Consider the following 27,936-nt stretch of genomic DNA (forward strand, 5'->3'; position numbering starts at 1 on the left):
GGGCGGGGCGGGGCGCGGGGGCGGGGCGTGCGAGGACCCCTTCCCTCCCGGCGGCCTCTCCCTCATTCGACCTCGGCGAAGATGGCGGCGGCGGTGAGAGCTATCGGCAGCCTCGGCCGCCTCCCGGCACACGCCAGGGCCGGCCCGGCCCGCCGGACGCCGCCCCGCGGTGAGCGCAGGGAGAGAGGGAGGCTCCCGGGGAGTGCGGTGTGGCCGCGGGAGAGGGAAGCGAGTGAGGGATGCGGGGGGCGCTGGGGCGGGAGGGACGGGGGGCGCTGGGGGGCGAGGGGTACAGAGGGGCTGGAGGAGCACTGAGGGGCGGGGGACGAAGGGTAAGGGGCGCTGAGGGGGACAGGGGTGGGGGGCGAGGGGTGGGGGGCAGTGGAAGGATTGAAAGGGCGAGCGGGGCACTGAGGAGCGAGGAGTGGGGGGCACTGAGCGGCGGGGGCTGTGGGGCACGAGGGGACAGCGAGGGGGAGAGGGGACAGTGAGAGGAGAGGGGACAGCGAGGGGCGAGGGGACGGTGAGAGGAGAGGGGACAGCGAGAGGAGAGGGGACAGTGAAAGGAGAGGGGACAGTGAGAGGAGAGGGGACGGTGAGAGGAGAGGGGACAGCGAGGGGACAGCGAGGGGCGAGGGGACAGCGAGGGGCGAGGGGACAGGGAGGGGCGAGGGGACAATGAGAGGAGAGGGGACAATGAGAGGAGAGGGGACAGCGAGGGGCGGGGGGACAGTGAGAGGAGAGGGCACAGTGAGGGGGCGAGGGGATAGTGAGTGGCAGGGGGGCACTGACAGGGCACTGAGGGGTCGGGGGACCGGTGAGGAGTGAGAGGAGCAGGGGGACACTGAGGGGGCGAGGACCAGGGGGGCGCAGAGGGGCAAGGAGGGCACTGGGAGGCAGGGGCAGCACTGAGGGATGGGGGTACCCTGAGGGGGCAAGAGGGGGGCGGTTGGGGGGCCACTGAGGGATGAGGGGCAGGGGGGCACTGAGGGGGCGAGGACCAGGGGGACGCAGAGGGGCAGGGAGGGCACTGGGAGGCAGGGGCAGCACTGAGGGACGAGGGATGGGGGTACCCTGAGGGGGCGAGAGGGGGGCGGTTGGGGGGGCAGTGAAGGGGAAGGGGGGCCACTGAGGGATGAGGGGCAGGGGGGCACTGAGGGGCTGTCTTGGTGCTCTGGCAGGGGGTGTTGAGGGGGTCTCAGAGCGTCAGGAGTGGGACGTGTGGTGGAGGGGGTTTCTGGGCACTGTGGCCGCGGGGGCAGGGGACTGTTGGGGTGTCACCGGGGGGGTCTGCTGGCGGTGTGACCACGGGGGCTGTGAGGAACGGATGTCCCAGGGGAGCGGGGAGCTCTGGGGTGGGAGGGGGCCCCTCGGGGGTGTCCCCGCGTGTGTCTGTGCTCTGTGCAAGGGGTTTGTCTCCACAGCCTGTGAGTCACACAGGGGGATCCCTGGCATGTCCCCAAACCCCCCCCAAGGTTTTCCCAGGGCAGGTCTGTCCCTCTGTGTCCTGGGGTCCCTGAGGGGGGCTGTGCCCCCACAAGGGACATGCTGCTGTGCCAGTCCCCAGAGCAGGCTGGCCCCCTTGTGCCCAGCCACCTTCCCTGTGTCCTGGCACATGGACTCACTTTGGGAATCCGTGTGCAGCTCAGGACAGTCCCTGTGTCCCTGCATTGAGGGAGGGCAGGATTGTCCTGGCACGTGAGCTGATGCAGGGGGAGAGTGTCCCTGTGCCCTCCATGTGTGCCTGTCCCAGTGCCCCCTGTGCCTGCCTGGAAGGGAGAGAGTGTCCCCATGTCCTTGGGTGTCTGTGGCTGCCCTCCAGGCACGCAGGTGTATCCCTGGGAAGGGAGCATCCCTGTGTCCCTGCAGGATGGGCAGGGTGTGCCCAGGCCTGTCAGTGCATCCAGGTGCTCCACAGTCTCTCGGCTGAGAAAACTGGGATTGTTCAGCCTGGAGAAGAGAAGGCTCCAGGGAGACCTAATTGTGGCCCTCCAGTGCCTGAAGGGAGCTGGAAACAAGGCTGGAGAGGGACTATTTAGAAGGGCCTGGAGTGACAGGACAAGGAGGAATGGCTTCCCATTGCCAGAGGGCAGGGATAGATGGGATATTGGGAAGGAATTCCTGGCTGTGAGGGTGGTGAGGCCCTGGCACAGGTTTCCCAGAGAAGCTGTGGCTGCCCCTGGATCCCTGGGAGTGTCCAAGGCCAGGTTGGACAGGGCTTGGAGCAACCTGGGCTGGTGGGAGGTGTCCCTGCCCATGGCAGGAGTGGGACTGGACGGGCTCTAAAGTTCCTCCCACCCAAACCAGTCTGGGATTCCATGATTTTGCCATCAGGCAGCTCCCTTGTGATCTGCTGGCCTGGGCAGGGCTTTGGGACCCTCCTGCCTGTTCACAGTGCTGGGTTGGTGCTTCCTGGCATTGCTACCAAGGCAGGGAGCCCCCAGGAGCCCTGGGAAAGCTGAAGGACCTGCCTGGGAGGCACTGGAAACCAGCTGTGTGTGTGCTTTGAGGGGCCCAGGGTTTGCCATCCGTGGTGACCCAAAATCCAGCAGCTTTTCATTTAACCCCAGGCCTGGACTCAGCAGTGCTGGGTTAAGGGCTGGGCTCAGTGCTCTGAAAGGTCTTTTCCAGCCTAAACAATCCCAAGGTTCTGTGACCATCCCTGTGTTACGTGCAGGGTAGGAGCAAGTTCCTACGTGACAGGGCACTGCTGTCCCTAATGAGGAGACCTGTGGCAACTCCAGGGAGTTCCCAGGCTCTTGCTGGTTGGAATTCTTGTTCCTGGTGAAACTCTTCATCACAAACAGCCCCGGGGCTGCTCTGAGCCCTCGTTCTGCCTAACAAAGTGTTCGGGGAGGGCTGCAAAGCAGGCAGGGAGCAGGCAGGAGCCGGGGGGAGCTCCGGGGCTGGCTGTACCTGCTGAGCCACATCCGTGTGCCGGCGGGTTCCCGGAGCGGGGGAAGCTCAGTCCGTCGGGAGCTCCCCAGCTCACGGGTCTCAGCTCCGTGCTCAGCTCGCAGGGACAGCCTGGCCGGGTGTCCTGAGCTCCATCCCACTCGTCCTGCTGGGCCTGGGGTGCTCCAGGGCTGGAAAAAGGCTTTTCCCCTGAGCCATCGCCCATGGATGCCGTTCCCAGTTCCAGTGGTGTGCCACGGCCGGGTGAGTGGAAGGGCAGGAAGGGGAAGTGCTGGGCAGGGAGCTGCTTGAGGAAGTAACAGGGAAGAGGGAAAGTGGGAAGGAGCAGGTCCTGGCTGGGCCCTGGGACGGGGTGTTGGCTGTTCTCTGCTGCATCCAAGCCCTTGGGAAAGTCCTGAGAGGAGTGGAAGTGTTGGTGTCCCGGGGTTTGGATGGTCTCTGGGTTGGGGTGAGTGCAGGAGAGAGACTGGAATCGACCTGCAAGGCTTTAATTCTGGAGTGAGTGGTGGGACATGGTGGCAGCACTCCTCTGGGCTGCTGCCTCCTGAAGCCTTTTGGAGGAGGGTTTTTCTGGCTCCGGTCTTGGCACGTTCCCGTCGTGGTGCTGAACGGATCAGCTCCTAAAGCAGATGTGCAGTGACTGGGACCGAGAGCTGCTTTAGTTTCAGAGGTGAAGGATGTCTCCCACAAATATTCTGGGCTTTCAAATAAACCACTGTCAGGCTAAAGAAACCTCACTCAAATTCAGGAGCTGTTCCTCTGCTGACAGACCATTTCCCAAAAGAGTTTAGGTTCAAATGGAGTGAGATTTGTCCGGTTGTTCCCTTGAATTGATTTTTTTTCCTACTTCATATCTTCTGTTTTGCTAGAACTGGGAGGCAAACGGGAATTCAGGGTTGAAGGTTTTCATGGGTGGAATCTGTTTGGAAACTGATACGAAAAAGGAAAGCCCTAGGAAGAGGAAAAAACTTAGAGAATCCCAGCCTGGTTTGAGTTGGGAGGGACCTTAAAGCTCATCTCATTCCGCCCCCCTGCCATGGGCAGGGACAGGTTCCACTGGACCAGGTTGCTCCAGGGATTGAGTGAATGGCTTCAGGGAGGTAGTTCAGCCCTTCCTTTCCTTTTAAAGAGGCCGTGTGGCTGTTACTGGGTTAAAATACTGCTGTTGAAAGCACATCATGTCCTGCTGAGCAGCAGCTCTCAGCTGAGAAAGTGTCAGGCCACGCTTGGTTTTGTGGGAATTAAATGTTGGTGCTTGTTTTCCAGAGTACCTGACTCCAGCCTGCAGAAGGTTTAGGGAAATTAGTGTTGGAGGCAGCAGTCACAGGGTGGGTATCAAATACTCCCCAGTGGCTTTGGAGTGGAAATCAGCTCCCTCTTTGTTTATAAAGTGCTCTGTGGGCACATGACACTCACACACGCACCCCAGACCTGTCTGCCGGGCCAGCCTGACGCTGAATTTCCATCCCCACGGCATCACAGCGCGTATCCCGGGCTCTGGAATGAGAGCAAAGGTCAGTCCCTGCTGCCAGCACCCCGGACAAGGTGGAAAGGAGGCCAAAGTGCAGCAGGGCCCCGGCCCTGAGCCCGTGTCACGGGGCTGTGGAGGGGGCAGCACCTGTTGGGATGAGGTTTGCAGCTCATTCCCCCTGCACCGGATTTTCCTCCCTTCCTGCTGCCGGGAATGGGAATGTTCCATCCCTAAGGGTTTTGTCAGAACCCTCCCCTGGCTGTCTGGCTGTGTGCCAGCCTCTGGATGTGTGGGGGGGGCTTTGGAATATCCCTTTTACTGGACTGCAGGCTGAAAGCAGCTTTGGCAGGGGCTCAGCCTGGATCTGCATTCAGGGATCCTCGGGGTGAAGTGCAAGGCTGCTGGGGTGGGACTGGGGTTCATTCATGTGCTGAGAGATCATGGGACTGGGGTTCATTCATGTGCTGAGAGATCATCAGGCCAAACACAATTCCTGAGCAGAGAGAGGAGATTTATGAGCCAGCAGCCTGTGGGCAGAACTTGTCCATCCCGTGCTCCGAGTGTTCCAAGGGCTCTGGAACAGGACACCTTTGGGTGCCCCTGGGTGTGGATCAGCTACAGGCCCTATGAGTGTCACACCACTGCCTGACAAGTTCGTGGAGCAAATCCTCCTGGAAACTGTGCTGAGGCACATGGAAACAGGGAGGTGATTGGTGACACTTCACTGAGGGAAAATCATGCCTGACACATTTAGTGTCCTGCGACGGGGTGACGGTGTTGGTGGGTGAGGGAGGAGGGACTGAGCCAGGCACCAGGGCTTGGGCAAAGCATTCCCACTGTCCCACACAACATCCTTGTCTCTGAGCTGGGGAGGCAGGGGTTTGAAGGGTGGATGACTCGATGGGTGAGGAACAGGCTGGATGGTCACACTCAGAGCTGAGATCAACGCCTTGGTGTCCAAGTGGACATCAGTGACAGGGAGCATTCCCTGGGTTGGGATCAGGACCAACATCTTTGTCAGGGACATGGACAGTGGGATCCAGTGCAGCCTCAGGGAGGTGCTGCCCCTGGGTCAGGGCAATCCCAGGCACAAACACAGGCTGGGCAGAGAATGGATTTAGGGCAGCCCTGGAGAGAAGGACTTGGGGATGCTGATGGGTGAGAGGCTGGGGAAGAAATTCCTGGCTGTGAGGGTGGGGAGGCCCTGGCACAGGTTACCCAGAGAAGCTGTGGCTGCCCCTGGATCCCTGGAAGTGTCCAAGGCCAGGCTGGACGGGGCTTGGAGCAACCTGGGCTGGTGGGAGGTGTCCCTGCCCATGGCAGGGGGTGGGACTGGATTCATTTAAGGTCCCTTCCCACCCAACCCAACCTGGGATTCTGATTATTTTGGTGATAGGTGGAGGCAGGAATAAATATTTTGTTGGCTTTTTGTGACCTGCCAGTTGTACCCCCTGAGATCTGTGAGGTAATTCTTGGCCTGGCCCCGTGTGCTGGCACCAGAGTGTGTTTTTACAGAAATACCCCAGAAGAGCTGTCTGTGTGTGCTCTGCAGGGAATTTAACGTGCCTGAAACTCCCCAAAGTGCAGGAAGGGCCCTGGTTTGGCACGTGAAGAAGTGCTGGAATGAGCATCCTAAAGGCAAAGCTCCCCTGTGCCACCTGCTCCTTCTCCTGTCAGTTCTTCAGGAAGAAGCCTTTGATTTTTTCCTACTCTTGTCCCGGCATTGCTGGGAGCTGCAGGGTGGGATCTGTGCTGGGAAGGTCACTGCAGTGCTGTGGGATCTGCTGGGCTGGCTCTGGCACAGGTCAGGCCCTAAGGGAAGGGACTGGCCCACGCTCAGGGTTTTCCAGATGCTGCCCTTGGCAGGCAAGGGGAGCTGGGAGAGAGTTGAGCTCAGAGTGCCGAGGATTCCTTTAACATCTGCGGCATCTCTCCCTCAGGTTATGCCTGCCGGAACATCTCCGCCTCCGCCGCCCTGCAGGGTGAGTGTGCAGCTTTTCAGTTTGTCCCTGATGAAATTTAATTCCTAAAAAAAAACGTTCATTTTGGTTCCTAAAGCCCCCCCGAGCCCGAGCTGACGGCAGGTGTGTGTTTGTCTGCAGCCAGGACCCACGTGAGCTGTGACATCAAAGGGGACGTGGCCGTCGTGCGCTTCAACACACCCAATTCCAAGGTACTGAGAATTCCCACTGTGGGCTGAGAACTTCCCTGACCTGCAGCCTGGCAAAGCTGGGAGCGAAGGAGAAACAGGAAAAGGAGGTTTTGGGTGCTTGAAACATCTGCAGATGCCTCGTGGAATTCTCTGTGTGTGCCAAGCTGACTTATCTCCGTCCCAGGCACAAGGTCTTAGGAAGTCCTAAATCATAAAGAAATCTTAAAAAAATTCTAAATCTTACTAAGCTCTGGGATTCAAGGCAGTTAAAAAGCGTGTCCATACTTCAGTATTTTGGAATCCATAAAGGCTTTTGATTCTTTTATCATCAGCACAATACAAATAGAACTAATTTTCTTTTTTTGGATCAATACAGCTGCAGTTGGTGTTGGAGGGCAGGAACCTCTGTAAATGACATTTAAGGAGTCCGTCTAAAAATGCACGTTGGAGTCCTGTGAACCAGTAATGAGTTTCAGATGTCATCTCACAGATGGAAATGCTCTGTTATGAAGCAGCTGCAGAGCTTTTGATAAGAAAGTGGTTTTTAAAGCTAAACAGCTGAGCTACTCTGGTACTACACAAGAGATAAAGATTTAACTGCTCCTGCTATGAAAGATCTTGTATTAATTGTAGCAGGCTTGAACTTTTTTTTTTTTTTAATATACACTTTCCTTCTGAGGAGCAACAACAATCCCAGCTTTGAAACATCCTGTTTTATGAGAGGATTTTGGTGGGGTGTGAAGAACCCAGGCTGGGTTTGTTCTGCTGGTTGCAGCCTTTCAGTGAGGCTGGGGAGATGCTCAGCCTGGTCTGCTGGGAGGTGTCTCTGCTCACTGCAGGGGCTTGGATGAGATGACCCTTAAAGGTCCCACCCAACCCAACCCATTATACAGAAAAAAAACAAAACCAAAAAAAAAACAGTTTATGAGCTCATAAAATCAGTGTTTGAGGTCACAAACTCACTGTTGGGGAGGTTAAAAATGAGCTTCCTGATCAAAGATGACCTGCTGCAGGGCTGTGGGGGGGGTGGTTTTCCTCCCTGTGTTCCAGCATGGGCTGGACCAACCCACAGCAGAGCTGGGCTCTGTCTGAGCTCCCTGCTGAGGGTGCTTTGCTCCTCACCTGTCAGAGCTCTCCACTGAGGGTGCTTTGCTCCTCACCCGTCAGAGCTCCCTGCTCAGGGTGCTTTGCTCCTCACCCGTCTGAGCTCCGTGCTCAGGGTGCTTTGCTCCTCACCCGTCTGAGCTCCGTGCTCAGGGTGCTTTGCTCCTCACCCGTCTGAGCTCCCTGCTCAGGGTGCTTTGCTCCTCACCTGTCAGAGCTCCCTGCTCAGGGTGCTTTGCTCCTCACCTCTCTGAGCTCCCCACTGAGGGTGCTTTGCTCCTCACCTGTCTGAGCTCCCTGCTCAGGGTGCTTTGCTCCTCACCTGTCTGAGCTCCCTGCTCAGGGTGCTTTGCTCCTCACCTCTCTGAGCTCCCTGCTGAAGGTGCTTTGCTCCTCACCTGTCTGAGCTCCCTGCTCAGGGTGCTTTGCTCCTCATCCCTTTGAGCTCTCTGCTCAGGGTGCTTTGCTCCTCACCCGTCTGAGCTCCCCGCTCAGGGTGCTTTGCTCCTCACCTGTCTGAGCTCCCTGCTCAGGGTGCTTTGCTCCTCACCTGTCTGAGCTCCCTGCTCAGGGTGCTTTGCTCCTCACCCATTTGAGCTCCCTGCTCAGGGTGCTTTGCTCCTCACCTGTCTGAGCTCCCTGCTGAGGGTACTTTGCTCCTCACCTGTCTGAGCTCCCTGCTCAGGATGCTTTTCTCCCCCCAGGTGAACACCCTGTCCCAGCAGCTGAGTGCTGAGTTCACGGAGGTCATGAACGAGATCTGGGCCAACGAGGCCGTGAGGAGCGCCGTGCTCATCTCCTCCAAACCGGGCTGCTTCATTGCTGGGGCAGATCTCAAGTAAGCACAGGGGTGGAGGGGGCTGAGGGAGCTCTCCCTGAACCCCAGCAGCCAGGGCCTGGAGTGCAGGGCAGTTTGTCCCTGCAGTCCAGCAGTTTGTCCCTGACGTCCCCCCGGGGTGAGGCAGAGGCTGGGAGGGACATCCACGTGCCCGGGATGCCAGAGGTGCTCACGTGGAGTGAAACCTGGACAAGGAGGGACATGGGGAGTCGTTCAGCCCCCTCGGGATGTGACACTTGGTCACTCCTTCCTCGTGCTGGGGTGCAGCCAAGGAACCCCATCCTGGCTCTGGGGTGGGCACTGTCCTTCCCTGTGGGACACAGCGAGCAGATCATTTACATGCAGGACTCGTTCTGGCTGGGTTGGAGTGCCTGGCAGCCCTCCAGCCTGGCCCCTCTGCTGGGCAGGGTTTGGAGCTCTGCCCTGTGCTCAGCAGCCTCCCTGGGCAGCTTTTCCAGGGTGTGGGGTCATCCTGTGGGTGCCCACTGTGACCTGGAGCACTGTTGGCTCCTGGCACTGACCCTGGGCAGGGCAGAACAGTTGCTCAAAGACATTGGAAGCCAGAAAGCTCTGAGGAAAGAAGGTGAATTACCAATAGGCCCCCCAAAACCTCGTTCCCTTTTGGGCTGCCCTTGTCCCTGTGCAGGTGGGAAGGAGGGGGTAGGTAGAGCTGGTGAGCAAAGCAGAGGCCAGGCTGTGGTTAAGAGGTGCCTGCTGGCCCCAGCACCTCCAGCCTCCCAGATTGCTCCTGCCTGGCAAACGTTGCTGGTCTCCGGGAGGATAATTGGCACGGGGAGCCTCTAATTGATGGAGTGTGGCATCAGAGCACTGGCCATCTGCTGCTCTAAAAAGTGATCCTGGGCTGTCCCCTTCCTGGCAAGCACTTCAAGGCTTCCTCTGACCCTTCCTCCCCTCCCAAAGGCTTTCAGAGCCCTGGCAAAGGGATCCCATTCAGTACCACAGGCACAGCCCTTGTCAGTGAGCAGGGCCTTACCCTGCTGAGCTTAACTTCCCCGTGTTGTCTGATCCAAAACTGGGGCCTAAATAGCTCTTACCTGCCTGTCAGGCACTGGAGACTGTGGGAAAAGAGGCACAAAGTGGCTGAGCCCCCCCATTTTCCTGCTGTGGCCCAGTGCCTGTCCCGTTCTGACCCCTCTCTCCTCCCCCAGCATGCTCGAAGCCTGCAAGACCGCTCAGGAAGTGACTCAGCTCTCTCAGGACGGACAGAAGATGCTGGAAAAAATCGAGCATTCTCCAAAGCCTGTCGTTGCTGCCATCAGTGGCAGCTGCCTGGGAGGAGGCCTGGAGGTACTGGGCAGTCCTGGCCCTCCCAGCAGGAGTGGGAGCTGGCAGTGCAGTTCTGGGACTGTCCAAGGGATCCCGGCAGGAGTAGCGCTGGGAGAGGGGTGTGGGGCCCCAGGAGGGCTCGTTGCTTCATGCAAAGGAGTCTGTGGCAAGGGAATGGCTTGGCTGTGCCTCGGGGCTCTGCTGCTGCTGTGGAGAGAGAGCAGATCAAATAGGAACCTGGGCCAGGCTGGTGTTGGGATGAGAGTCCCAGGGAAAACCGGCTGTTTCCAGCAGGCGTTGGATCTGCATCAATGCTGCTGGCAGAGCCCAGGCTGGAAATTGCTGCTGTTCAGATGGAGTGAGTCCTGTATCCCAGCAACTCCCATTCTCCACAAGGCTGTTGTGAGAGGGATGAGTGTGGGGGCCCAGCCAGGCTCCTCCCTGCCTGCACACCCCATTCCTGCCTGCCCCTTCAGCTGGATCCAGTGTTTGCCTGGGAATCTCCACCTAGGATTTCTGTAAATTGAAGGACTGTGGTGATTCCTGGAGCAGAGTGGTTACTGAAGGAGAATAACCTTGGAATGGAGTCTCCCTGGTTTGTATGGATTTCTCAAGCAGTCGCAGCTTTCTGCACACACTGGGGTGACACACGTGGATTTATCCAGGGATAAACCAGGAATCATGGCTGATCAGTAGATGGGACCATGCTGTCAGTGTAGTGAATTAATGAAGCCCTTGATGGTCTAGGTGAGATTTAAAACCAGTGTGGCTCAGTTTGGTGGTTTTGTGCTCATCTCCTACCTGTGTGCTGTCGTATCCCAGAAGGAGCCATCAGTGAGCACAGGGGGAATTTGGGCAGTTGGATTAGGGAATTGGGGTCGGGAGGGAGGCTGAGGCAGAGTGCAGGAGAGAGCTGTGTGATGGATACCCAGTCCTCTGTGGTCTTTTCCAAGGAAACCTTTCCTTGTCTCTCCCTTTTTCAAGGTCGCCATCGCCTGTCACTACAGAGTGGCAACAAAGGACAAGAAAACAGTCTTGGCCACTCCTGAGGTGCTGCTGGGCCTGCTGCCCGGAGCAGGGGGCACTCAGAGGCTGCCAAAGATGGTGAGTGAGAGAAAAGCTTTGCTCCCCAGCCCCTGTATGTGGCCTGCTCCCACTCTGCCATCCCCTTCCTGCCCTTGCAGGTGGGACTCCCCGCTGCCTTCGACATGATGCTGACCGGCAGGAACATCCGCGCCGACAGAGCCAAGAAGATGGGGCTGGTGGACCAGGTGGTGGAACCCCTAGGTCAGACACGGGGATGCCTCTGGCTTTCGGGGTGTGCTGCCTGCCAGGGGAGCTCTGCCCTCACCAAAATGGGGGGGAAAAGCTGTCAGTGCAGCGGGTGGGGGCAGAGGGATCCCTGCTCCCCCCTCGGGAGCACGGGGACCTCGAGGACCTTGAGCTGCTGCTGCAGCCCAGCCAGCAGGGAGAGGAACAGGGAGAGGTCAGCAGGGAGGGCAGGCTGCTGGCTGTCTTGCTTAAGCTAATTGTACAGATAAGGGCCCACATTCCTCGTTTATCACGGCAGAGGACAGATTGCAGCCCCTAATGGAAGGACAATGGATGAGGGATGTCTGCCTTTCTGCAGCCTGCAGACGGTAATCTGGGAGGAGATCTGGAGAAGGCAGCCCCCAGTGGCTCAGGCCTCTGAACTGCCAGCTGGCTGTCAGCTGGGCAGAGGAATTCCTTGCAAACTGCAGGTGCTGAGCAGGCTAGGGAATAATTCTGCTGTTCCTTCACTAGGGCAGCTTTCTTGGCAGGTGACTAAATGGGGGAGTTTGTGAGGACTAAACCCTGCAGAGCCTCCTGTGAAAGGTGTGAGCAGCTCCCCCCAGGAGTTGGGATGAAAGCCACTGCTCCAGCTGGGGCTGCCCTGGAGCTGCAGGGTGCCTGAAGGGGGAGAAAGTAAATAGAAAGAAGAGGTGCTGTTGCCTTCCCTAAGCAATGCCAGGGAAGCCCTCAGGTGTGGTCTGTCCCATGTGCCAGAGCTCAGCTGGATCATGGAATCCAAAGTGACCTGGGTAAGGCTCGTCCTGTCCCACCCCTGCCGTGGGCAGGGACACCTTCCACCAGCCCAGGGTGCTCCAAGCCCTGTCCAACCTGGCCTTGAACACTCCCAGGGATCCAGGGGCAGCCACAGCTTCTCTGAGCAACCTGTGCCAGGGCCTCCCCACCCTCACAGGGAAGAATTCCTTCCCAGTCTCCCATCTCTCCCTGCCCTCCAGCACTGGGCAGCCATTCCCTGTGTCCTGTCCCTCCAGGCCTTGTCCCCAGTCCCTCTCCAGCTCTCCTGGAGCCCCTTTAGGCTCTGCAAGGGGCTCCAAGGTCTCCCTGGATCCTTCCCTTCCCCATGGGAGCCCCCCCAGCTCTCCCAGCCTGGCTCCAGAGCAGAGGGGCTCCAGCCCTGGCAGCATCTCTGGGGCCTCCTCTGGACTCTCTGCAGCAGCTCCACGTCCTTGTGCTGCTGTTGCCCAGGGCTGGAGGCAGCTCTGCAGGGGGGTCTCAGCTGAGGGGGCAGAGGGGCAGATCCCCCCTGCCCTGCTGCCCACCATCCCTGTGGGATCAGCCCAGGATACACAGATATCCTTTGCTGTATTCATGCTCATAAAACAGATTAATGGCTCTGAGGCTGGAGTTAAAATTGCCTGGATACACCTTCCCACTTTATACCTGCCTGGATGTGAATTGGCTTTTAAGAGCCAGCAGATGTGGCTTTTTATACCCACAATTACCCTGTCTTGCTGGAAGGGAAAGTGAGCTTTCTGAGGAGCTGTTGGGAATCCTGGCTCGGCCCACATTAAGCACACAGGAGGAACACAAAAATACAAATTACATGCAAACATTGGAGGCATTCCTTGTTCATCCAAAGAGCTGCCAGTGCCAGGAGGTTCCTGCCAGGGGCTCCTGTTCTCTCTGTGCCTGGGGAAAAGCAGCTTTACCTGGGGTGATGCTGTAGCTGATTATAGAAAGGTTTGAAGGAGACAGACAACATCAATCAGGAGGCAGTTCCACGGGGTGCAACCAGTTCTCCTTCAGCAGGGAACTCTGCAGCATTCCCTGGATCCCATTCTGGGTTGTGCCATTTACAAAGGAACCAGGTGGGAATGGAGAGCTTGGAGCTCCCGGGTTAGGGCACGACAGCACGCTGGGAGGTGATTGCAAGTAAAGTAAACCCCTGTGTGGGGGATCAGCTGCCTTCTCTGAGTGGTTCTCACAGCTTAGACTGAAAAATGAGCAGCCCTTTTCTTCAGCTGGGCTGTCAAAATGCAGCACTTGTTGGTGTGGAGCAGCCAGGGCGATGGAAAGGGGAAAACAGGCACTGGCACTGTGTGGCACATCAGGTCACCAAAGCTGGAGGTCCCAGCCTTGAACGGTGAGATGAGGGTTTGGGAGCTGGTGAGGTCTGAGCTCTGAACTCCCAAACGCTCTCAGATTTCCAGTAAATTCTCTGGAATCCCCTGGGCATTGCTGAAATGTGGATTATGCAGCAGCTCCGGGCTGTGTTTGCTGTGCCGCCCGTAAAATGAAATGTGTTGTTTTGTTTGGCCTGTTCTGCCCTGGGCTGGCTCTGACGTTCTGCCAGAGCAGGAGACTTCCCCTGGGAGCTTTCCTGAGCTACCACAGGGCTCCTGCTGCTTCATTTGCTTCTTGCTGAGAGACCCCCCAGCAGGAGCAGCTTCTGGGCTCTGCTGGGTGCACGTGCAGGTTGTTCTGCAAAGAGAGGGGACACCTGGAGGGAGAGGAGGCCCCTGGAGATGCTGCCAGGGCTGGAGCCCCTCTGCTCTGGAGCCAGGCTGGGAGAGCTGGGGATACTCACCTGGAGAAGAGAAGGATCCAGGGAGACCTTGGAGCCCCTTCCAGAGCCTCAAGGGGCTCCAGGAGAGCTGGAGAGGGACTGGGGACAAGGCATGGAGGGACAGGACAAGGGGGAATGGCTTCCCACTGCCAGAGGATGGGATATTAGGAAGGGATTCCTGGCTGTGAGGGTGGTGAGGGGCTGGGCTTGAATTCCCAGAGAAGCTGTGGCTGCCCCTGGATCCCTGGGAGTGTCCAAGGCCAGGCTGGACGGGGCTTGGAGCACCCTGGGCTAGTGGAGGGTGTCCCTGCCCATGGAACAAGACAACCATGAAGGTCCCTTCCCACCCAAACCATTCTGGGCTTCCATGATCAAAACCTTAAATTTGAAGACCTCGCCTTTTGTTGAGGGGAAGAGTAGTGGGACATAAAAGAGGAAGGGGGTTTGTTTTGCCTTTTTTTTCCCGTTTTGCTTTTGTTTTTCCCCACCTCCTGTGTCAGGAGGTGTCTGGGGGGGGTTTCCTTGGCTCTGAGGTCTCTCTGCAGCAGCTGAGCATGTTCAGAGCTGTTTGTGTGAGGGTGAATGAGGTTGCCCAGCACCAGGATACGGGGTTGTCACCTCACCAGGTTTGTTCAGCGAGTTCAGGGGCAGCCCAAGGCTGCACCTTTGCCTGCAGGGTCTTCTTGGTGGCCCTGTGCAGCCTCCCTGGGCACTGCCCTGTCATTCATGGCTCGGTGTTTGCCTCTGGCAGCTCCTCACAGCTGCCTGTTCAGCCCTGTGCTGGATCCTGCCCTGATGATACAGCTGTCTGGAAATGAGGGGGATTCCCATGGTTGGGAATTGTGCAACCCACCCTCAGAGGTTGCTAAAGCTGGTTTGGTGGTGACTTGCCTCGTTGTGGGAGAGCTTTAAGTTGGGCCAGGAGTTCCTGTGTGTTGCAGCAGCTAAAGCAGATGAGAGATTTCCTGCACCAGGGTTCAAAGGTTGGGGTTTGTTGGACATTGGCTCCCGTCCAGGGAATTTTCAGGGACACAGCACTTCCTAAATGCTGCCTGCCTGTTGGTGCAGTGTTTGTGCCCCAGAAGAAAGGAGAGGTGCCACAAGGGAGGGGAGGCAGAACCCCCCAGTTCCCCTGGGATACCGGGTGCCTGCAGTTATGCCAAGTGAAAGGTTTGAGGAGCAAAGGGCACAAGTGGCACAAAGATGCTCAGGAGCTGAAGCGGGTCCAAAGAGGTCATGGAACCTCCATCCTTGGAGGTGTTCAGAGACTGGCAGAAGGTGTTCCTGAGCAACCTGGTCTAATTCCAGAGCTGGATGTGCCTTTGAACAGCTGGGAGCTGACATTCCAGCATTATTCCAGCATTCCAGATTATTGCTGTGTATACAAACCCCCTGGGGCCTTCACATCGTCCCTGCTGGGCCTTCCCACCCTTGTTCATAACCAGGAAAGGTCCAACAGGAGGGGGGAGTGGGGTGGTAGCAGTTCAAAGGCCCGTGATGTTGCTGTCTGGTCCTGGCTGCTCCTCATCCCCATCCCTCAGGGGTAACTCCTGCTGTGTCCTCTGTGCTTCCCAGGGCCGGGTGTGAAGACTCCGGAGGTGCGGACGATGGAGTACCTGGAGGAGGTGGCCATTGGCTTTGCCAGGGGCCTGGCCAACAAGACTGTGTCTGCCAAAAGGTCCAGGGGGCTGATGCAGAGTAAGTGTGTGGGCAGCAGGGCCAAATCCCAGGGGACTGTGGTGAATCCAGCTTGGCTTCTCTGGGCTCTGCTCACGCTCCTACTTATTTCCGTTTCCAAGACAAGGTGGTTCCATGTTGGAATCACCTCTTGAACCGGGTGGGTTGGTAGGGAAAACATTGCTCTGCACATCTGGGCTCTGGCAGAGCTGGACTTGGTGGCTCCTGAGGTTGCTGGAAGGGAGCCAGGCCTCAGGGAGAGAGGGAGCAGCTGCCCCCAGGGGACTCTGCATCTTCAGAGCTTCGGTGGCAAGTTCTGTGCCAGGCTTGTGCAGTCAGGTGGGAAGAGGCCCGTGGGTCTGCTCCACGCTGCTCCCTGTTAGCAGAGCCCAGAAATGGGGCCATCCCCGGGGGAGTCCTGCTCCCCAGGGCTCAGCCTGTCACCACTGTGTGGGGAGGATGAGCCTTGCCCCTGGGACAGGCCGTGGAGAGCAGCCCCTGCTGCCCGTGGCTGCTTTCAGGGCCACGTTTCCACTGCGGGTTTGCAGCATTCCCCTTTGTAGTGCTTGGCTCTGCAGTGAGTCCTGAAGGGCTGACTGTGCACAGAGCCCTGTGCTGACTCTGCTCTGTCCCTCCTTGCAGAGCTCACAGACTATGCCATGGCCCTGCCCTTCGTCAGGCAGCAGGTTTACAAGACGGTGGAGAGCAAAGTTCAGAAGCAAACCAAAGGGCTCTACCCCGCTCCCCTGAAGATCATCGAGGTAACACAGTGAGGTGGGAGGACCCACGGGGCAGGGGGAGCTGGGGGATGATGTGGCACAGGCAGAGGGAAGGTGGTTCCCTCCCCTCAGTCCACCCAACACGCTGCTCCTCACACGGATCAGTCCTGAGGAGTGCTGGCTGGGTGCTGTGCTGAGCAAGGGTGGCAGAATTCAGAGGCACTGCCCAAAATATGATCACCAGTCTATGTGGGACTGGTCCCAGTGAGGGGCAGAGCAGGAATCCCAGTTAAGGGGAGTCTTAGCTGGAATGTTTTGTCCATGAAACTTTCAGCTGCAGTTTTTCCAGGTTTCCTGTGCAGTCTCTAAAGAATTCAGGGAGCCTGTTTGAAGCCAGAAAAATAGAAATTGTTGTAATGTTCATAACACTGACCACACAATACTTTAAAAGTTAATCCTCTGGGTTACACAAGCATTGTGGGACTTACAGGCACACTCCAGGGTTGAATCCTTATTTTAAGATGACTTTTCACTATTTAAGTTGTTGCCAAGACTTCTCTAAAACCCGTGAATGACTCTGAGAGCGGTGACATGACAGGAGCACAGCTCCTGAAACCACCAGGGATGGCTCCAGAGGAAAACTCCTGATGCAAAACTCCTCACCTGTCCTGTGCTGGAAGGACAGGGCGACTCCCAGCTCTGCCTTGAGCAGCAGGAGCAGGACCCAGGGAGTCTGAAACGGTGCCTGGAATATTGGGGAGGGGTCCCGGGGCCAGCAGGTAACCCTGCTCAGGTGCAGGTGTTTGCAGGCAGGACTGAGCTGTCTCTCTGTTGCTCCTGGCCCAGGTTGTGAAGACGGGTCTGGATCAGGGCCGTGACGCCGGATACCTCCTGGAATCCCAGGTGAGGAGATGGGTCCTGGCAGGAATCAGTTCACTCTGTGCCCTGGGATCTGTGTCTAACCACACACAGGGGGTTCCTCACAGCCTGCTCCAAGTGCTGCCTGGCTCCCTGCCCCCCCTGTGGCACTGGGGCTGGGACAGAGGCCTGTCTGCAGCCACAGGACTGTGTGTCAGGGGTCTGGGACACCACTTGGGGCCTTTTCTCCCTCCTCTCTCTGTTATCTTTGGGTGGGGAATAACCAGAACACCCCAGCTTTGGCACAGCAGCACGTGGGTTCTCTGTGTGTAACTAAAGGTCTGGAGAGTCTGGCACATGAGGAGAGGCTGGGAGAGCTGGGAAGGGAGAAGAGAAAGCTGGGAGAGGTGGGACTGGAGAAGGCTGTGTGTGTTTATTGCACACACACAGTTTTTGATCCCTCCCTTTCTCTGCCCTTGTCTCTGCCTTAAAAACCCACCTACCCCACATTAGTTTTTCCCTGCTGGTCCCAGTTTTGCTGCAATTGTGCTCAAATGTGTGATTCCTGGGGCCAAAGGGGTAACTCTGGCTGTGCCCAGTGTCACTGGTGGGTTACCTTGATGGTTCTGCAAGACCTGAGCCCCCCACAGAGCCACGTTTTCACCTGATTATCTCAGCATTTGGGTCGCCTCTCCTGTCCCTGCCCCTTAAATGCCAGTGAACTCCATCTCCCACTTCCCTGCCGTGCTTTGTAGCTCCTTTTGTTCCCTGTGGTGCCAAGGCCTGCTCTGAGCTGGAGCTGGAGCTCCCTCCCTACCTCACCAGTGCCCATCCGTGCTGGTTGTGCATTCCACCCACGTTTGGTCTGGTGCTGAACAAAAGCCTGGGGATACTCTGTTCCTTACAGCAGAGAATGGATGGTTCTTTCCCCACAACAGCAGCAGGATGGAGATCTTCCCAGAACCTCTGAAGAATAATAAGTGTCAGTGTCATGTCTTTTTTTTTTTTTTTTTTTTACTGCCTCCCTCTGTCCCCCAGGACAGGAGTTGCAGATTCTCTTCCAGGCTTTGTTTTGGATGTTTTCACGAGGCTCTGACTCTCAGGGCAGTGGTGAAGGAAGGTGCAGCCTGCTCCAGACTGCATTCTGTGCTTTTCCAGGGCTAACTTGGCTCGGGAAACATTCAGTTCTGTGTCTCCCTGTGCTTGTCTTTTGTCTTGCTGAGAAACTTCCATGCTGAGTGCTGGGAGGTTTTGCAGGATTAGATTTTGTTGCCTCTCTGTGATCGTGCAGAATCAGCAGATCAGCTGCTGCTGTCACAGAGGACTGACCTGTTTGTAAGGGTTTTTCCTGAAGCCTGAGGACGGGGCTCTTCCACCTGGATCCCTGGGGGCAGTGACCCCAACTAGTGCAGGATGCACGTGGGGAGGAAGGGTCCTGTGTCAGGGAAATCCAGTCCTGCCACTGAGGAAGCAGGATTGTGGAATTGCAGAATGGTTTGGGTGGGAAGGGACTTTAAATCTCATCCCATTCCACCCCCTGCCATGGGCAGGGACACCTCCCACTAGCCCAGGTTGCTCCAAGTCCCTCTCCAGCTCTCCTGGAGCCCCTTTAGGCTCTGGAAGGGGCTCCAAGGTCTCCCTGGATCCTTCCCTTCCCCAGCTGAGCCCCCCCAGCTCTCCCAGCCTGGCTCCAGAGCAGAGGGGCTCCAGCCCTGGCAGCATCTCCGCGGCCTCCTCTGGACTCTCTCCAGCAGCTCCACGTCCTTGTGCTGCTGAGGAGAAGGTGGTGGGTGGTTGGGCAGGGTGGACAGTGCTTGGACCAGAAGGTTCCTCTCCCCAGAGGTCACCTGTGCCCCTGTCCCATTGCTGAGCAGGTCACATGGGGTGCCTGTGTCTCCCCTTGCCATGGTTTTGACATGCTGGCAGTGAGACAGCTGTTAACTCCCAGCTTCCCCCTTTCCCTTTCTTCCAGCACTTTGGCCAACTTGCACTGACCAAGGAATCCAAGGCACTGATGGGGCTCTACCACGGGCAGGTGCACTGCAAGAAGAACAAGTTCGGGGCCCCTCAGCGAGAGGTCAAGTAAGTGCAAGTGTGGGGTGCCTGAAGGAGCAGTGCCAGGCTCTTGGAAGTGACTGGCCTGGAGTCCTGGAGAGCTGTGTGGCAGAGCAGAGAATTCCAGCCTCCAGGAGGCTGATCTGCTGCGGTTCAGAGCCTTCACTTGTGGGTGAAACTTCTCACGTGACCTCTGTGAAAGTGGTGCCTGGGTGGGTGGGATCTGTGTGAGTGTGACAGGAAGGATGGAAATTCAGCCATTTCCAGCTCTGAGTGTGTCCCCTTGGTCCTTCCCCGTGCAGGACCCTGGCTGTGCTGGGAGCAGGGCTCATGGGGGCCGGCATCGCCCAGGTCTCCGTGGATAAGGGCATGAAGACCATTCTGAAGGACACGACACAGAAGGGCCTGGACAGGGGCCAGCAGCAGGTCTACAAGGGGTATGTGAGTCCAGAGGGATTGGCTTGGGGTGGGATAGGGCTGCCTTTAGTCACAGCATTCCTCTGCTGTCAGGAGCTCCTCACACCTCTGTTCTGCTGGAAGGAGCCGTCTGATGTCACAGGAAGGCTTTATCTTAAGGTTGTCCTGTGCAGTGTGCTGGGATATGGCTGCAGAACAGGCCCAGTGCAGTCAGCCTGAGGGAGGTGGAGATCTAACAGGGGGTTGCTTTTGCTTTTAGATTTAGCAGTAACTTCTAGAGCCAAGGCCCATGTCAGGGGAGGCATCCCAGCTCAGAGCTCTGGAAAGCTGGTTTTCCTTCCCTGCCCTCCTGGCTCAGCAGCAGTAGTGCTGAGCTCTGGGGTGTCAGCTCTGACCCTCAACTGAGCTGTGTGAGCAGGGCTCTCCTGCTTCCACGTGGAAAGAGGGGCCAGGACACATGCAGGGTGCCAGTCCTGTGGGATTGGAGCTGGAGTTTCGGGTGCCAGCTCTGGGGGCAGGGCAGGAGGGGTGCCCGTGGTGCTGTGGTGCACCCCCAGCAGCCGTGACAGAGCTGTCCCTCCCCAGGCTCAACAGCAAGGTCAAGAAGAAGAGCCTGACATCGTTTGAGAGGGACTCCATCCTCAGCAACCTGCTGGGCCAGCTGGACTACAAGGGCTTTGAGAAGGCAGACATGGTCATCGAGGCCGTGTTCGAGGACATCAACGTCAAGCACAAAGTGCTGAAGGAGGTGGAGGCCGTGAGTATCGGTCCTGAGCTCCTGCTGCACGTGGGCCCTGGGGGCTGAGGGGTCCTGGGCTGTGCTGCTGGGTCTGTCCCACCCTCTTTGTGCTGCAGTTTGGTTCTTGGTCACAATTAGCTGTGTCAGGACGTGGGTGAGCATCAAGGGCGGCTGTTCTGTTCACTGAGGACAATTCCTGCTCAATAAGGAGTTTTTAGCTGAATGAATGGGGCAGTTCTGACGTTCCCTGACTCCTGGGAACTGCTTCCAAAAGAGCTGAGGACATTTGTCTGAGGACACTGATACAACAGTGATGTCCTTGGGCATGTCCACACCTCGCAGTCCTTCTCCTGCTGTCCCTGCCCTGCTGCCACTGCTCTGTTCTGTTCAAGGGGGGAAAGAAGCTGTATGGCAAAGGGGCTGGTGTGGGCCCCTCCTGCAGTGTCTTGTGGGGTTGCAGTGCTCTGGCAGAAACATGGGAGCTCTGGGACTGATTCTGCACCCCTGGGGAGGTTCAGGGGAGGTCAGGGCTGGCTGACTTAAGCTGCTGCTTTAGAACTAGTTTCTAATGAGAAAACCCAGTATGCCTTGTTTGCCAGGGCTCCCGGGGGCTGGTGCTGCTCTCCCAGGGCTCTGGATCCCCCTCTGGAGCCTGAGCTCTGACAGTGCCTCCCACCCCTCCACAGGTGATCCCTCCTCACTGCATCTTCGCCAGCAACACCTCTGCCCTGCCCATCAGCCAGATTGCTGCTGCCAGCAAGAGGCCTGAGAAGGTGAGTCCCCAGGGCCACGTGCCCTGCACAGAGCTGCCTGTCCCTGGGGAGGTGGCTTTGCTTTGGGGACCTCCTGCTGCCTCCTTGGGATGTGACACAGCTCGTCCTCTGCCCCCAGTGCCCCCAGAGCTCCTGGTCTTCGGGCAGGTGGGAGGGGGGTCAGGGTACACTCACCCCAGGGGTGATGTTGGTGAGGCAGGGCAGTGCATGTGGGGGCACAGAGGCTGTGGAAGGGGGGAGCTGGGGGGGGTCGGGCTCTGCTCCCAGGGAACAAGGGACAGGAGGAGAGGGAACGGCCTCCAGCTGTGCCAGGGGAGGCTCAGCTTGGACATCAGGAGGAATTTCCTGCTGGAAAGGGTGGTCAGGCACTGGCAGGGGCTGCCCAGGGAGGTTTGGAGTGCCCAGCCCTGGGGGTGTCCCAGGAAGGCCTGGCCGTGGCACTCAGTGCTCTGGGCTGGGGACAAGGTGGGGATGGGGCACAGGGGGATCCATGGGCTGGGAGGGCTTTTCCAGCCTCAGTGAGTCTGTGACTTGGGCTGAGAGAATTCCAGCCAAGAAGACTTCAGTCATTTTAATAAACTGAGTAGACGTAGGAGGGACTTGCCCTAATGGGGAAAGTGCTTTCTCCTTCCTGGAGCAAAAAGAAGTCAGTGGCTGGAAGCTGAACTCAGAGGTGCTGGGACTGAAGCCGTGGTCAGCCCTGGGATCAGCTCCTGAGGGGGTGGTGAGGGCTTCTCTCAAACTCCAAATGATTCATGTGAACAGGGTGCCAAGAGCAAGGTAGCAGAGGTTTGGAGCACAGGACAACTTCATCCCTTTGCTTGAAGTCCAAACAGCACATAAAGTATCTGCATCCTCCCCCCTTAGCCCAGGTGAGCACAGCTGAGCAGGAGCACTGTTCCTACATCCCTGAGGCAGGAGTGCAGGACCCTGCCAGGGGTACCCGGGGTACCTGTGAGCTGTCAGAGGTTCCTGCCACCCTCCTGAACCTCTTCCTAGTTTGCTGTCAAACCTTTGTTTCATCAGAAATGCCAACTGAGTCTCGTTTGTTCGTCCTTGCAGATAACATCCTCTTGCTGTAGAAATTGCCTGTGCAATGGCTCTTTATGTGGAAACTCATAGGAAGTCAGTTAATTAATTAGTGCATTTTCTTTAATTAGTGTTGCAGTTTGCAGCTCTGCAAGGTGCCTCTGGCTTACACAGCCCTTGGGGCCAAGGGCAGCTGCCAGGAGGCACGAAGGTGACACGCTGATGGCACAGTCACATTCCCAAAGTGAGGCACACAGCCAGATAATCTGCACCTACCTGCTGCTCCCAGGGGGAGGCTGCACTTCCCTCTCTAATTAGTGTCTGGACAGGTGCCATCTCATCCCTAAATTCACTCCACCACCAGAAGCATTCACAGGCAGGACACAGGGACTGTGCTCGATGTCCCTGAGTGCTGCTCCAGTCTGAGCCCAGCAGCAGCAGCAGGTGGGGCTGCCCTGCCAGCTCAGGATCCCTGTGCCCTGCCAGCTCAGGATCCCTGTGCCCTGCAGGTCACACTGTGCCTGTCCTTTGCATGGGGACAGGTCAGCTGGGACTCACAGACAGCATTTGCTGCCAGACTGTAAAGTACAGAGAGAGCTGGGCAGCTCTTGGTGCTGTGAAGATCACACCTTGATCCTGAGACAGGATTGTGGGGCGTGTGCTGTGTCCTTGGGAAAGCCGAGGAGAGAAGGGAGTTGGGGAGCATTCCTGCCACAGAGGGAGGGAGTGGGGTGTGGTGGGGGGCCCTGCAACCCCTGCTGGCCTTCCCTCTGCACTTGACTCGCCCAGTTCTTCAGGGGACCAAAATCCACATTAACCCCGAGCTCTTCCTCCTGCCCAGGTCATTGGGATGCACTACTTCTCCCCAGTGGATAAGATGCAGCTGCTGGAAATCATCACCACAGACAAAACCTCCCAGGACACGGCGGCTTCCGCCGTTGCTGTCGGCCTCAAACAGGGCAAGGTCGTCATCGTGGTGAAGGTGAGGGGACAGGGCACGAAACAGGAGCTGGGCCAATAAACTCAAGGGCCTGTGCACTGACAGGAGGGTGAAAAGTGGCTCTGGACACGCTGGGAACAGCTGCTCCTGCTGGGAAGTGAAAAGGGAGGTCAGAAGGGGGCAGGTGCCCACATGATCCTCACGTGTCCTCGGGAACAGCCGTGGAAGGGCTCGAAACAGGGCACGGGTGCAGGGCCAGCAGGAGGAGCTGCCAGTCCTGCCCCACACAGGGACAGGGGCTGCCCTGGCATCCCACACATCTGGGTGTGTCTGCACAGGGCTGCCAGCACCCCCGGGTCCTGGCAGGGTGTGAGGGCAGTGAGCAGCAACCCTGCTCTTCCTGGGCTAAATCTTGGGTGGGAGGGGTGGGAGTACAGGAACAGAGGATTTAGATGGGATACTGGGGAAGGAATTCTTCCCTGTGAGGGTGGGGAGGCCCTGGCAGCTGGCAGAGAAGCTGTGGCTGCCCCATCCCTGGAAGTGTCCCAGGCCAGGCTGGACAGGGCTTGGAGCAACCTGGACTAATGGAAGGTGTCCCTGTCTTTCCCTCATGCCTGAGGTTGCAGCAGTGCTGAGCAGGTTGTTCCTGTGCTGCCAGGAAAACTGGCTTGTCAAGAAGTGCTCTGGGCATCTCTGAAGGCCAGTGGGGATACAGTGCTGCTTCCCTGAGCCTCATCCCCACCCCAGCTGCCTCTCTGAAGGGCAGTTTGCAGCTCCTCTATTGCTTCCTGGCTTTGTGGGGAGTATCAGAGGTGAAACAACTGGTTTTTGCTGGTTTCCCTTGTGCTGAGCACCCTTTCCATCATCAGCCTGTTGGGCTTGCTGAAGCAGCAGCCTGCCTGGGACCTCCAGGCACTAGTTCAAATAAAAACACAGTGATGGGAACTTCCAGGGAGTAAGTTTGTGGAAGTGTTCAAACACTGCTGAACCCTACAGGGAAAAAATACCCTATTCTAGCAGTCGGAAACATAGTGTTAGAGATGGGGTTTGGGGTGTCTGAGCTGCAGCCTGGGCTGTGAAACACAGCTCTGGTGCTGCCAGGAGGCCATGCTCCTGCAGCTGGGACTCACCTGGCTCCCTGCTGTGCTCCTCTTGCCTAGGATGGGCCTGGATTCTACACCACCAGGTGCCTGGGGCCGATGCTGTCGGAGGTGGTCCGAGTCCTCCAGGTGAGTGTCCACCAAATAGTCGTGGAAACTCTGCTTCTTCCCTGGCCAGGGCTGGGCCCAGCCTGGCTGTGGGCAGGAGGGGAGGTGGGTGACCAGCCCTGGGGTCGTGGTTGTCCCCAGCCTGCCCCTGGCTCCTGTTGCAGTCCCACAGCCTGTGGGGCCGCTCGCAGCGCGTGGCCCCAGAGCGGTGAGAGCTCTCTGCCCCACGCTGGCTGTCCAGGACCTCACCCCTACATCCCATCGCTCCCCTTCTATCCTGCAGGAGGGCATTGACCCAAAGAAGGTAGATGCCATCTCCACAGCCTTCGGGTTCCCGGTGGGAGCTGCCACGCTGATCGACGAGGTGGGCGTGGACGTGGCCACGCACGTGGCCGAGGACCTGGGCAAGGCCTTCGGGGAGCGCTTCGGGGGAGGCAGCATCGACCTCTTCAAGCTCATGGTGCAGAAGGGCTTCTTAGGTGAGGGGCTGAGCTGTTTCCACCTGAAGGGTTCCCCCCTTTGCCCCAGAGAAAGCACCAGCATCCATCAGCCTCTCCTGCCTCGGGAGAGCAGCCCTGGGAATGGGTCGGGAGTCCCTCCCACAGAAATGGTGGTGTTTGTCTTCTGGACCTAGAGAAGGCATTTAGGGCCTGGCACAGTGGCAGCATCTTGCCAAGGGGTCAGGTGGAGGTGGGTCCCTTCCCTCTGGCCGCGCTCTGCAGTGCAGGGTGCTGGAGGATGTGCCGTGGGAGCACAGGAAGGGAGCTGCAGGGAGATCAGAGGCGAAGGTGTCAGGAGGGAACGGGACACATGGCAGGATGTGACTGGGCTCCTTTCATCCCCGGCAGGTCGAAAGGCAGGGAAAGGCTTTTATGTTTACCAGGAGGGAGTGAAGAACAGGAGTGTGAATTCCGGCATGGATGAGATCTTGGCACAGTTCAAGGTGCCGGCGAATCCTGATGTGTGAGTACTGGGAGAGACTGAGGGGGGGGTCAGAGCCTGCCCAGCTCAGAGCCTGCCCAGCTCCCGGAGCCCCTCTGCTCTGAAGCCAGGCTGGGAGAGCTGGGGGTACTCAGCTGGAGAAGAGAAGGATCCAGGGAGACCTTGAAGCCCCTTCCAGGGCCTAAAGGAGCTCCAGGAGAGCTGGAGAGGGACTTGGGACAAGGGCTGGAGGGACAGGACAAGGGGGAATGGCTTCCCACTGCCAGAGGGCAGGGAGAGATGGGAGATTGGGAAGGGATTCTTGGCTGTGAGGGTGGGGAGGCCCTGGCACAGGTGTGGCTGCCCCTGGATCCCTGGAAGTGTCCAAGGCCAGGTTGGAGGGGGCTTGGAGCACCCTGGGCTAGTGGAAGGTGTCCCTGCCCATGGCAGGGGGTAGCACTGGATGGGTTTTAAGGTCCCTTCCAATCCAAACCACTCTGGCATTCTGTGACATTGCCCAACATGGAGCCTGATCAAGCCTTTGCCTTAATTCCAAATCCATCTCCACACAGTCCTGAGTGGTGTGCTCCAGGGGGCCCTGCCTGATCAGGGGGCTTGAACCGGACAAGCTCCAGTGGCCCCTCCCACCTCGAACCATTCCATGGTTCTGACCTACCCGCTTCAGGACACGTCCCAGCAGTTACTCCTGCCCCTCCTGAGGACAGGGACACTCCCAGGGAGACCATTCCCCCCCCTGTGCCAACCTGGGGTGCTCTGCCCCCGCCGCTGCCCCCCTGGCCAGCCCTGACAGGCTCTGTCCCCGCAGCTGCTCGGACGAGGACATCCAGCTGCGCCTGGTGACGCGCTTCGTGAACGAGGCGGCCCTGTGCCTGCAGGAGGGCATCCTCAGCAACCCCATCGAGGGCGACATCGGCGCCGTCTTCGGCCTGGGCTTCCCGCCCTGCCTGGGAGGTGAGTGCCCTGCCCTTGGCTCCAGAGCTTCACCCTGGGCTGGGCCCTGCCCTTGGCTCCAGAGCTTCACCCTGGGCTGGGCCCTGCCCTTGGCTCCAGAGCTTTCACCCTGGGCTGTGGCCGCGTGGCAGGGCAGGAGTTAAGGCCGGGTTTGAGCTGCAGCCTTAAGGAAACGGCCTCAAGTTGTTCAGGTTGGATATTAGGGGAAATGTCTCCCTGGAAAGGGCTGTCCAGCCCTGGCACAGCTGCCCAGGGCAGGGGTGGAGTCCCCGTCCCTGGAGGGATTTAAAAGCCCTGTGGATGTGGCACCTGGGGACATGGGTCAGTGGTGGCCTTGGCAGTGCTGGGGGATGGTTGGACTCAATGCCTTGGAGGGTTTTTCCAACCTAAATAATTCTTTGACTCTGTCTCCTGCCACTGCCACTTGCCTGGGCGGGCAGGGGTTGTGTTGGAGCCCAAGGACCCACCTTTACCTGCTGCCCTCACTGATACAGCAGAGCTGGTATCCTCAACCGTGCTTTTCCAGCCAAGGGACTTGCTGGGCCCAGCCAGGGCCACGGACCAAGTTCCCTGGGCCCCAGCTGTGACCTGGCTGGGTGGCCATGGCTGTGGCCTGGGCCGTGGATGAGGCACGAGCTGGGGGTTGGGTCACAGCTGGAGGCCACCACGGGCTCTTGGGCACGAGGTGGTGCTTCTGCCACAGGCCTGGTGCTTTCCCTCCTTGAGCCAAGCTCAGGCTGTGGGAGCAGCCCCAAGGGACTTCCTACAAGAGCAGGGAGTGGCAGGACAAGGGGAAGTGGGTTCAGACTTTCAGAGGGCAGGGTTAGATGGGATATTGGGAAGGAATTGTTGGCTGGGAGGGTGGGGAGGCCCTGGCCCAGTTGCCCAGAGCTGTGGCTGCCCCTGGATCCCTGGAAGTGTCCAAGGCCAGGTTGGACAGGCTTAGTGGAAGGTGTCCCTGCCCATGGAATGAGAGGAGCTCTAAGGTCCCTTTCCAGAACCATCCCACGATTCTGTGATTATCCACGTCCCAGCTTGTGGGGTCAGTCAGCCTCTGCCCAGTGCCAGTGGGCAGCGAGCAGGGCCCTGGCTTACCCTGCCAAGAGACTTGGGGGTCTGTCACCCCCTTGGTGCCTGTCCCTCCCGTGCCAGCGCCGCGTCCCTGTGCCCGCAGGTCCCTTCAGGTTCGCCGACTCCTATGGAGCCCGGCAGCTGGTGGACAAGCTGCGCAAGTACGAGGCCGTCTACGGCAGCCAGTTCACGCCGTGCCAGCTGCTGCTGGACCACGCCAACAACCCCGGCAAGAAATTCCACCAGTGAGGGACCCGGTGACGCGCCCACAGCTCCCCGGGGCCGCCCCAGCGCTCCCGACACCCCGTTGTCCATAGGTTAATCTCCAAAGCCCCGGGGGAGGAAGGGGAGGAGGGAGGGGGGCACCAGGCTGCCTCATGGCTTGTAGTCATTTCAAGTGCCTTATCAGCCACTGTGTGTTGGGCACCTCCGTCCCGTGCCAGCCTGGGCCAGCCTCTCCGTGCTGGAGAGGGGATTTCTGCTGCCTTCGCCTCCATGCTGCGGCCTCCAGAGCTCCCAGTCTGGCCAGTAGCATCCAGCACGTGGCTGGAGCCGAGGCCTTGCCTTTCCATAGACATCTACCAAAATAAAGCCCCGTCTCCTGGGTTTGGACTCCATGCCTGCTTCTCCTCCCGTGTCCCTGGGCAGCACCGAGGGAGAAGAGTCGGGAATAAAAGCATCCAGGCACTGCCCTGGGATCCCCTCCCACGGAGGGGCTGCAGGGCTCACAGAGGGGCTGTCGGAGGGGCAGGTTGGCAGCAGAGCAGGGTGGCAGCTCTGTCACCTCTTCCATCACTCGGGGGCTGTGAGGAGCCTCTGGCTCTGTCTGGCCCTGAGTGCTGCCATGGGCGATCCCGGCGGGTGATCCCGGCAGATGGACCCGCCTGTAATTGCAGATCGAGCAGCCAAAGGCCAGAAGGGTCCCCCGTGGGGAGAGCTCAAGTTAAACTA

At 58.4% G+C, this 27,936-nt stretch overlaps 1 protein-coding gene and 1 long non-coding RNA gene across 2 annotated transcripts; one reads left to right on the forward strand and one right to left on the reverse strand.

Moving 5' to 3' along the window:
- Positions 1 to 13: 13 nt before the first annotated feature.
- On the forward strand, positions 14 to 27,602 carry HADHA (hydroxyacyl-CoA dehydrogenase trifunctional multienzyme complex subunit alpha). Its single transcript, XM_051773816.1, has 20 exons — positions 14 to 169; positions 6,328 to 6,369; positions 6,490 to 6,560; positions 8,348 to 8,481; positions 9,651 to 9,789; positions 10,753 to 10,872; positions 10,953 to 11,055; positions 15,182 to 15,304; positions 15,926 to 16,044; positions 16,849 to 16,905; positions 18,833 to 18,942; positions 19,218 to 19,352; positions 19,918 to 20,089; positions 20,758 to 20,844; positions 22,715 to 22,855; positions 23,974 to 24,042; positions 24,305 to 24,500; positions 24,870 to 24,984; positions 25,769 to 25,914; positions 27,089 to 27,602. The coding sequence occupies exons 1-20, from the start codon at positions 82 to 84 to the stop codon at positions 27,232 to 27,234; spliced, it is 2,313 nt and encodes a 770-aa protein (XP_051629776.1). The 5' UTR covers positions 14 to 81; the 3' UTR covers positions 27,235 to 27,602.
- LOC127463872 (uncharacterized) lies at positions 7,566 to 8,418 on the reverse strand. The gene is made up of 5 exons (XR_007901048.1): positions 8,308 to 8,418; positions 8,156 to 8,269; positions 7,928 to 8,003; positions 7,814 to 7,889; positions 7,566 to 7,661 (listed from the first exon to the last, which is right to left on the reverse strand). It is a non-coding gene; the product is annotated as an uncharacterized LOC127463872 (long non-coding RNA).
- Positions 27,603 to 27,936: the final 334 nt, after the last annotated feature.

This window comes from Manacus candei, unplaced genomic scaffold (assembly GCF_025592945.1).
Source record: "Manacus candei isolate 608988 ecotype Guabito, Panama unplaced genomic scaffold, ASM2559294v1 h1tg000177l, whole genome shotgun sequence".
Classification (NCBI taxonomy): Eukaryota; Metazoa; Chordata; class Aves; order Passeriformes; family Pipridae; genus Manacus; species Manacus candei.

Excerpts from the sequence above, each read along its gene's own strand:
- HADHA (XM_051773816.1), top strand. The coding sequence starts at position 82 with ATGGCGGCGGCGGTGAGAGCTATCGGCAGCCTCGGCCGCCTCCCGGCA. Across the intron at positions 8,482-9,650 it reads ATTGCTGGGGCAGATCTCAA|CATGCTCGAAGCCTGCAAGA; the intron begins GTAAGCACAGGG and ends CTCCTCCCCCAG. Across the intron at positions 22,856-23,973 it reads AGGTCGTCATCGTGGTGAAG|GATGGGCCTGGATTCTACAC; the intron begins GTGAGGGGACAG and ends CCTCTTGCCTAG.